This window comes from Tamandua tetradactyla, chromosome 12 (genome assembly GCF_023851605.1).
Source record: "Tamandua tetradactyla isolate mTamTet1 chromosome 12, mTamTet1.pri, whole genome shotgun sequence".
NCBI classification, from domain to species: Eukaryota; Metazoa; Chordata; class Mammalia; order Pilosa; family Myrmecophagidae; genus Tamandua; species Tamandua tetradactyla.
The window spans coordinates 17,118,713-17,128,948 of record NC_135338.1 but is presented as its reverse complement, the minus strand read 5'-3'; the positions used below and the strand labels follow the sequence as shown (position 1 = coordinate 17,128,948).

The window sequence follows — 10,236 nt, the reverse complement described above, 5'->3', positions numbered from 1 at the left end:
TTAACAGGGCTCAGACTTTAAACCCCCTCCCTAGCTAATGTTATGAAGGATGGTATAGGTGGATATCTGGTTGTGACAAGGTAGAGAGGCTGACACTGCAGGACACCTGAACACTGAGTTAGCTACTTCCAATGTGAGGCATAGTACATGTTGCTGACTCTCAGTGGGAAGTCCAGTGTCTAGAATATTCAAAAACCATTCTGGGCAACAGGAAATATTCAGACAGATTTTGTTTAGTGTCCAGCCCACTTACCATGCCTGGTGGACAGCAAATGGCCTTGTGGAACGTGACCCAAAGTCCTGCAGTGACCCTTGGGTGCAGAGAACCCCTGGAGCATCTCTGGCTCTGAGTAGAATCTTAGAATACACAGGAGAGGGCTCCCTGGCTTCTGCTGCACCAACATACCTCACAGGTGATCCAGGGATGCTGACAGAGCTGGAGTCTAAGTCAGCACAGGCGGGGACTGAAACCCAGAGATACAGACACACATGGGTGCTGGGGCAGGGAGCAGGTGATAGGGTGTGAATGTGTCTCTAGTGGACAATAAAATGCAGCAATATTGCTTCCTCATTCCATTTTGTGAACTGCATATCACAAATTTTAATGGTGTGCATTTTCTACCAACCTCACCAAATTTCTACCAATTCTGTGTCCAAGGCCCAAGGAGTAGATCCATGGTCAGTGGGACCCCTGGTGTATTCACCAGCTCTGGGTGGCCCCATGGTTAGAACCATCAGCTGTAACTTCTGAGGTGGGCCAGTGAGCAAGGGCCTGGGGCCATTCAGTTCCAACCATTAGGGTGTCCTCAGGCCCCTAAGAAGACCCACAGCACCCCCTGGTGGCTCCTGCGTGTCGAGGTGCATGCTCCCAGCTCACTCCTTAAATAATGAAGTATGGCTTCATCTTTTACTCACATTTTCCCTCTTCTTGCAGGCCAATCCACATCCATTATTTATGTCTTCTTTGTTTCTTCCTGTTTGTACTTTTTTCTGAAATTACTACCAAAAATCTACCTCAGAATCTACATTTCAATTTCAGTGTCCTTGCATCTTAATTCTTGACCTCAGGGTTCCCAATAACTATGGAAATTACACCCATGTCCACCTGACTCTTTGTAGGTTATTTACTTAGAACCGCAAATTAAATGAAGAGCTAGCTTAAGGAAGGGAATATTTTAGTACTCTATGTCAGGGACTTTTAAATAGAAAATACAGACACAAGAGTAAAGCCTGAGTATTGCAGGTTTTTCCCCTGGACCTGAACACACCCAACACAGACATGAGGCTCTGGGGGATGAGGCAGGGACAGGGAATCCTGGGGCCTTTAGAAACTGGGAAGCCCTGAACAAATCCTTCCTGTGGTGGTGTCACTCAGTACTGCTCATGAGCAGTGATCCCAGAGCTATGGTGAGGCTCCATGTCAGCTCCGTGTCTCCAAGTGTGTGTGTGTGTGTGTGTGCGTGCGTGTGTGTGTGCGTGTGTGTGTGTGTGTGTGTGTGGTTGGGGTGAGGTTCTGGTTTGGGAATCACAGGCCCTTGGGTCTCTTCATCGCAGTGTGGTCTGTGCCACTGCCAGGGACCCATCAGCCAGGCCTGGGCCAGCTACAGATGAAAAGAGTAACAAAGATGCTCCTTCAAAGGGTTTATGAAGCTTTAAGCACTTTGAGATAATTTCAACTTAAGCTTGAAATAAGAAAGGGTTTAATTTATACCATTTAAAATATGGATTATGCCTCCTTAGTAACATCATATATTTCCTATAATATTCATAATTGTTGTTTGCATTGGACTTCATGATGTTTTGTGTGATTTCTTAGCATGAATATTTTAGCTTAGGAGCTTTTCTAAGGAACAGAGTACTAGGCTGTATGAACAGAAATAGTTTCAGAGAAAATTAACTTGTAATTTTTAAGATGAAATAAAAACATAAAATCTGAAAAAATATTTGGAAAAGTGATTATATCCATTACTGAGAAGTGCCAGAACAATAGAGAAATGTTGGCTGGGCATTATAAAACGAGTAAAAGGAATTATAATTCTTTTGCTCAATTTAAGCCTCAGTCCTTCCCCATCTCTCAACATAGCCTGGAGGTACAAGTAAATATACAAACAGCAGTATATACGAATGTGGTTAATATATTGCTAATGGCTCTATCTAAACAAGCTGACTATGGTGGCTTTTATTTAAAATAACTTGTTACATTAACCATTAACTGTTTTATTGTATTAAACACACCCTTCTTTTTCCATCATTTAATTTCAAAGGGAAAACTGAGAGAGCCCAAAAGAGCAGTCCAGTAAGAGGAGAAATTGTTTCATGACCCTGTACAAGTCCCTGGTGGCTCTGCTCTCTGGTCCCACACCACTGACCTCCTTTCCAACATCAGGGGCTGGGGCCTGTCTTGGAGCTGGCTACTCCCTCTCCTGGGGGAGCCTCAGTCCCTCCTCACCAGCCAAGGTGAACTCCTTCCAGATTTCCAGAAATGGAAGGTGCTTTATCACATCTTTGCTCTCTTTTATAGTAATGAGCGTATTGGTTTGATTTACATCTAATGTTTTCAAGTGAGAGCTCCTTGTCAGAAGTGACTTCTCTCAGGTGTTTTGCACTTACCCCCTGGCAGGCCTACCCAGTGCAGATGTCACATAGAATGGGCCCTCAATAAATGCTTCCTGATTAAAGGAATTAATTGATACATGGAAATTTGATCCAGAAACATGAAGTTGTAAAATAAGAATTTAGGTAAAATAAATATTGATTTCCCTTTATATTTATTGATAAAATAATTTAAAGATATGAGTTCTGTAGGAGATAAGGAACTAGAATCAGAAAGTTTAAGAAAATGTAAAAATAAATCAAATAATTCCCAAGTTACTTTAAAATTTGGAATGTGACCAATCTTAATACTGAGAAGTTGCATCACTGTTTCCCTCCTTATTCATATGCCCTGTTTTAATTATATACACAGCACTCAGATTTCTAATACACAAATAATTTAGGTTTCAGACATGTGTGTCCCCGATGAAATGTATTCTTCAAGAGGAGAAAGATGTGGTTCTCCTCTCAGCCTCTAGAATTTTCCTATACTCCTGGTGGTATCAAATAAATGCTTTTGGACTTCCGGAGAAGATGGCGGCTGAGTAAGACGCATGGGTCTTAGTTCCTCCTCCAGAAAAGCAACTAAAGAAGCAGAAACAATATGAAACAGCTCCCGGAGTCACGACAGAGACCAAAAAGACAGCGTACCCCATTCTGGAACGGCTGAACGGGCAGGGAGATTCCGCTGCAGTGAGATACCCGAGGGGTGCACGTTTTCCCGGCCGGGGCGGCTGGCGACTGGGGTCCCCTCCACGCACATGGCTCCCCGGTCTGACTGGGAACGTTGGATAGCGGGGCCCTCCCATCACGCTTGGCGTCTCGGGCCAGCTGGGCAATTCGGACTGGCACTCCCCCAAGCCGCGGCCAGCGACCCCCCCCTCCACGCGCGGTTTCCTGGGTCGACTGCCCCGCAGGCAGACGACCGCCACGAGCGCCACCTACTGGGCAGGAAAAGAAAAACAGAGCCCAGAGATTCCACAGAAAAACCTTTCAACCAGCTGGGTCCCACACCCAGGGAAATCTGATCAAATGCCCAGACACCAGCAGAAAATAATGGATGACGCTCGGAAAATTGAAGATATGGCCCAGTCAAAGGAACAAACCAATAGTTCAAATGAGATACAGGAGCTGAGACAACTAATGCTGAATATATGAACAGAAATGGAAAAACTCTTCAAAAACCAAATCAATAAATTGAGGGAGGACATGAAGAAGACATGGGCTGAACAAAAAGAAGAAATAGAAAATCTGAAAAAACAAATCACAGAACTTATGGGAGTGAAGGACAAAGAAGAAAAAATGGAAAAAACAATGGATACCTACAATGGTAGATCTAAAGAGACAGAAGCTACAATTAGTGAACTGGAGGATGGAACATCTGAATTCCAAAAAGAAACAGAAACTATAGGGAAAAGAATGGAAAAACTTGAGCAGGGAATCAGGGAACTGAATGACAATATGAAGCGCACAAATATACGTGTTGGGGGTGTCCCAGAAGGAGAAGAGAAGGGAAAGGGAGGAGAAAAACTAATGGAAGAAATTATCACTGAAAATTTCCCAACTCTTATGAAAGACCTAAATATACAGATCCAAGAAGTGCAGCGCACCCCAAAGAGAATAGACCCAAATAGGCGTTCTCCAAGACACTTACTAGTTAGAATGTCAGAGGTCAAAGAGAAAGAGAGGATCTTGAAAGCAGCAAGAGAAAAACAATCTGTCACATACAAGGGAAACCCAATAAGACTATGTGTAGATTTCTCAGCAGAAACCATGGAAGCTAGAAGACAGTGGGATGATATATTTAAATTACTAAAAGAGAAAAACTGCCAACCAAGACTCCTATATCCAGCAAAATTGTCCTTCAAAAATGAAGGAGAAATTAAAACATTTATAGACAAAAAGTCACTGAGAGAATTTGTGACCAAGAGACCAGCTCTGCAAGAAATACTAAAGGGAGCACTAGAGTCAGATATGAAAAGACAGAAGAGAGAGGTATGGAGTAAAGTGTAGAAAGAAGGAAAATCAGATATGATATATATAATACAAAAGCCAAAATGGTAGAGGAAAATATTATCCAAACAGTAATAACACTAAAAGTTAATGGACTGAATTTCCCAATCAAAAGACATAGAATGGCAGAATGGATTATGACCCAGCAATACCACTGCTAGGTATCTACTCAAAGGACTTAAGGGCAAAGACACAGACGGACATTTGCACACCAGTGTTTATAGCAGCATTATCTACAATTGCAAACAGATGGAAACAGCCAAAATGTCCATCAACAGACGAGTGGCTAAACAAACTGTGGCGTATACCTACAATGGAATATTATGCAGCTTTAAGACAGACTAAACTTATGAAGCATGTAATAACATGGATGGACCTAGAGAACATTATGCTGAGTGAGTCTAGTCAAAAACTAAAGGACAAATACTGTATGGTCCCACTGATGTGAACAGACATTCGAGAATAAATTTGGAATATGTCATTGGTAACAGAGTCCAGCAGGAGGTAGAAACAGGGTAAGATAATGGGTAATTGGAGCTGAAGGGATACAGACTGTGCAACAGGACTAGATACAAAAACTCAAAAATGGACAGCACAATAATACCTAAGTGTAATGTAACTAGGTTGGAACACTGAATGAAGCTGCACCTGAAATATGTTTTTTTGTTTGTTTGTTTGTGTGTTTGTATCTTTTGTTTTTGTTTTGTTTCTTTTTCCTTTTGATATATATATATTTTTATTAGTATTATTATTTTAATTCTCTTCTCTATATTAACATTCTATATCTTTTTCTGCTGTTTTGCTAGTTCTTTTCCTAAATCGATGCAAATGTACTAAGAAACGATGATCATACATCTATGTGATGATACTAAGAATTACTGAGTGCATGTGTAGAATGGAATGATTTCTAAATGTTCTGTTAATTTCTTTTCTTTTTTTGTTAATAAAAAAATAAAAAAAATAAAAAAAAATAAATGCTTTTGAACTGTATTGATGAATAATGATGGTACAAGCGATGTGGAAAGCAACGATAAGGATTGAACTTCCAGATTTATTATATAAGATTTCAAGGGCTAAAAATGAATTGGAAGAGACAAAGCAAAGGAAGAAAAAACAAGAAGAAAAAATCTAAACATAGACTTTTGAGGTCTATCCATCTAGTCAGAGATTTTGAATATTTCTTCCAGTGCAGAATTCCATTATGTGTATGGAACACAAGTTGTTTACTCATTAACAATAATGGAAGGAAGGAAAGAGAGAAGGGGCAGCAATGGAGAGGGGAAAAAAAAGAATAATGAGGGAAGAAAAAAATTATTATCTATGTATTTATATTTAAATCAAATATCTGTTTTCCTCTTTGTTTTATCCCCTTTTATCATATGATATAAACTGTTTGTTCATGCTATAGTATTTAAGTTGTAGGATATCAAGTTTAAGAGTGAATATTACCCAAGAACTTGCATCCTATTTGGTAGAGATTTAATACATTTCTGGTTGTATGCAGGACAATTGAGGGAGAGGAAGGAATGTGTCTGTTAATGTTTTCCATTTAGAGATTAAGTATGGTTTAAGGTGGTATGTATGGCTGCCAAGATGAGAAGGGGTGTACTGTGATGGTCAGGTTCATGTGTCAACTTGTCTGCATGGTGGTGCCCAGTTGTCTGGTCAGCCAATGATGGACTGTCGGTTACTGTGAGGACATTTCATGGACTTAAATCATGATGGCATTGGCTGCATCCACAGCTGGTTTCATTTGTAATCAACTAAGAGGAGTGTCTTCAGCTAAGGGGAGTGTCACTCTTTCTGTTTCAGCTAGCCAGCCCCTCTTGAGAGTTCATTGAGGACCTCCATTGGAGCTGCCAGCTTGTGGCCTGCCCTACAGATCTTGGGCTCTTATATCCCCACAGTGGTGTGAGACACTTTAATAAATCTTATATGTACAGATATCTCTTGATCATTCTGTTTCTTTAGAGAACCCTAGCTAATAGAGTCAGCATCCCTATTCATCAGGGAAAGAAAACCAAACCACAATGAGGCATCAGTTAATGTGTACTGGGAAGGTCATCATCAAAAAGGCAAGTCATAGCATGTTTTGTGATGAGCCTCTTACATGAGGGGTGGAAAATGAAAAACGGTGCAGGTATTTGGATACTCTCCTGGAATTTCCTGACAATTAAACACAGAGTGACCATGTGAACCTGCAATCCAACTGCTAGGTGTCTACCCAAAATAAAAGGAAAACTATGTCCATAAAAAGCATTGTAGGGGAAGTTTCATAGCAGCATTATGTGCAACGCCAATGATGTAAACTACCAGGATGCTCATCAGCAGGAGAGTGGACAACAAAATATGGCCTGTCCATATATGGAATATTATGATAAATATTAAAATTTGTGGTTAAAATTTGAAATTTTCTGTTGTGTATAGATCATTACAATAAAAGAAAAAAAACTGCATGATCTCACTAATATGAAACACCTAGAAGAACAGAGTTCACTGATACACACTGAGGCTTACAGGGTCCAGGCAGCTAGGGATGGGGGAGGGCCAGGAGAAGGGTTACAGTCTCATGGGCAAGGATCTCCTGTTGAGGTGGTGAAAAAGGAGGGGAATAGGTGTTGGTGATGATAATACAATATTGAGTCAATAATCAATACTTCCGCAAATATCAACAAAAATTGGTTAAAATGGGAGAAAAATAGCTCGATAATTGTCACAACAATAAAATTTCTAAAAGAGTATGAGTAAAGAAATGAACAAATAAATTTTCAAAACTGGAAGAAAAGTTAAATACCAAGTCAGAAGAATTCCAAACAATTTCCTTAGCTACTCCCACAAGGAGCAGACCCATAGCTCTGAGCTGTACCCTGTGATTTCACCCTAAGATAGGTTATGATAAAAACATAAGAAAAGTTTTGATTGTGGGGCAGACTCCAAAATGCCTGTCCTGCACTGCTCAGAATTTTAAGGTCATCAAACCAAGGAAAGTCTGAGAATCTGACATAGGTGAGAGGAAACTCAGGGATTTTGCCAACTATATAAAATGCGGAAGGAAAGATAAAGTCTCACCCTTAGTTCTGGGTTAAAAAATTGCAAATGTATTTCTAGCTATCTAAATATATACTGTAATTGGTCTTCTAATTTGGAGTATAATATTTAATCAGAGTTGGACATTCCCTTGCTGACAACCATTTTAGACAGATGAAACTTAAGGTATTAGAAAATTCCTATCATGTCTTGAAACCCTGATGGGTTCCAAAGTGTTTTGTGGCTGTTTATTCTTATTTTGAAGAACAATTTTGTTTAGGGAAATCAGTTTTAATACACATCAATAGAAAAAGACTAAAGCCCCACTGGGAGAAAAACTTGGGGAAAATATCAAGAGGCATTTCACATAAAAAAACATTTAATTGTAACAAAAAATTTTTAAAAAGATATTTGCCATCATTAGTAATTAGGAAAATAAAAATCAGATGACAAGAAGATCATGTTACATTCAATAGATTGGCTGATCGAAAGTCTGTCAACACCAAATGCTAGTGAAAGGATGGGGAATGATAACAAGAAGGAGCCATTTCTACTGACCCTGCAGTTTTGCCCTGTGCTCTGACCTTCAGACGCTGGGACACTGACATTTAGGGACACCCTAGTCACCCTCTGCTGGTGTTTGTCACAGTTACTCTGAGAGGCAAACAGTCACCGGGCAGGTTTCTGTCTCACTTCCCTATGGGTCTGGAGCACTGTGACACCACTGCTGCTACTGTCATAAGCTGAACAGTAATAATCAGCCTCATCCTCAGGCTGGAGCCCCGAGATGCTCAGCGAGGCTGTGCTGCCTGATCTGGAGCCAGAGAACCGAGCTGGGATCCCTGAAGGCCGAGTAGTTCCAAACATCACAGCTTTGGGGGCACCACCAGGGAGCTGCTGGTACCAAGCAGCACCATAACTTCCAATGTTGTTGCTGCTGTCCCTGCAGGTGAGGGTGACTTTCTCACCAACAGACCCCGACACTGAGGCTTCCTGGGTCAGTCCTGACTGTGCCCAAGACCCTGGAAGAGAGGAGGGGGAGACACAGGGGTGAGTCTGAGGCTGTCGCCCACACCACATGCCCAAACGGAGTAGAGAAACGTGGCACCAGGTGTCCTCCCTCAGTCCCTTCTCCTGCTTTCCAAGGCTGGTCACCTGGGCAGAGAGTGAGGAGGGTGAGGAGGAGAGGGCGCCAGGCCATGGTTGCGACGCTCCCAGAGCTCTGCTTCCTGGGCCCATAGCTGAGAAGGTCTGGGTTCTTATCCTTTCCCCCCATTAGGGAGGAGAGAGGAACCCTTCATGCAAATTCTTTCTCTTCCCCCTGAGTGTCCCTGGCCTGTGGGAGCCTGCCCTGGGACCCAGTGAGTTCATGTCTCCTGGGCCCCAGGGGATGCAGAGCAGAGGACCCCACACAGGGCACCAGGGCCTGGTTTCCCAGCTGAGATGCCCCCATAGACCCCCAAGGGAGAAGCACCAAGGCCCCCTGCTGTCTCAGAGCCTACGTTCCTTCATAACAGTGATGAAGTTCCTGCAGCTGATAAGTGAGAAAGGGCTATGGACTCAACCCAGCCTTGCACCTCTCTCCTCTCACAAGTTGGGGGCAGCATATCATCCAGCCCCTCCCCACTTACTGGGTTGCAGTGGGGTTGCCAAAATTTATTTGTACTTTGAAGGAGGAGCTTCTTCAGGAATAAGGTGGCTTTTCTGACCTTTCACCCATTTATTCTGTTAGGGAGGGGGCACAGGAGGCTGATAGTTCAGAGAATGTGCCCTGCCCCAGTGAGCAGGACTAGAAAGTGTGAGCAAACCCTGCACAGCATCTATTAAGGAGCCCAACGACACAGTCTCCTTTTCCCTCATCACACACCATGTCCCACTGTGGCAGAGTCAGCCTTCAGGAGCCTCCTCAGCCTTGATGGGACAAAGGTCCATCCTAAAAGGGCCCAGGAATTTGATTCCAGAAAGATCATCCTTGTTATAAAGAGAGATCAGCTTCTCCTCCTGCTCTTCCACCCTGAGGGAGGTGACCAGCTCCTCAGGACACCCAGAAACCCAGCTCCCTGAAGGGTCACCAGGGGTGGGTGGATCTTCTCAGAAGACAGAACATGAGCATCCAGAGGGGATTAGAAGTCTGGGAAAAGGCAGACACAATGAAGTTACAAGGTAAGAGAGATCAGGGTGGTGAAACAGAAGGTCACAAATTTCCTACCTCAGCCCTTTACTCACATCTCACTTTCTTTTTATATTACTCTAAAGATGCCCCAGTACCACTGATTAGATGGCAAGCATTGTCCTACTTATTTAGCACCTCTCTCCTATGTCTTCTGCAAATCCAAGGTTAGATACCCCTCCTATTGGGAAGCTTATTCCCTGCAACTTCCCAACCCCTCTCAGCAGCACACCCACCTGGGCACCTTTGCCCACATGTGCTCCTGCTTCACCCCTGAGTTCTCCTCTGAAAGATCCTGCTGAGTGGCTGGAACCAACAAACAGAGATAGAGCCATGAAGACACACGTGATGGAGGTTTGTTTTGTTTTCATTAAGTAGTTAGAGATTTATAGAGGCTTTCAGGAATCTGCTATTCCAGTCTAACCCCAGAGGAA

General features: G+C 42.6%; 1 gene segment (V, D, J or C); it reads right to left on the bottom strand.

Moving 5' to 3' along the window:
- Positions 1 to 8,286: 8,286 nt before the first annotated feature.
- Positions 8,287 to 8,900, bottom strand: LOC143651236 (immunoglobulin lambda variable 1-40-like). The segment is given in 2 exon segments: positions 8,287 to 8,654; positions 8,788 to 8,900. Coding segments are annotated over 2 exon segments (399 nt in total).
- Between the last annotated feature and the right edge of the window lie 1,336 nt (positions 8,901 to 10,236).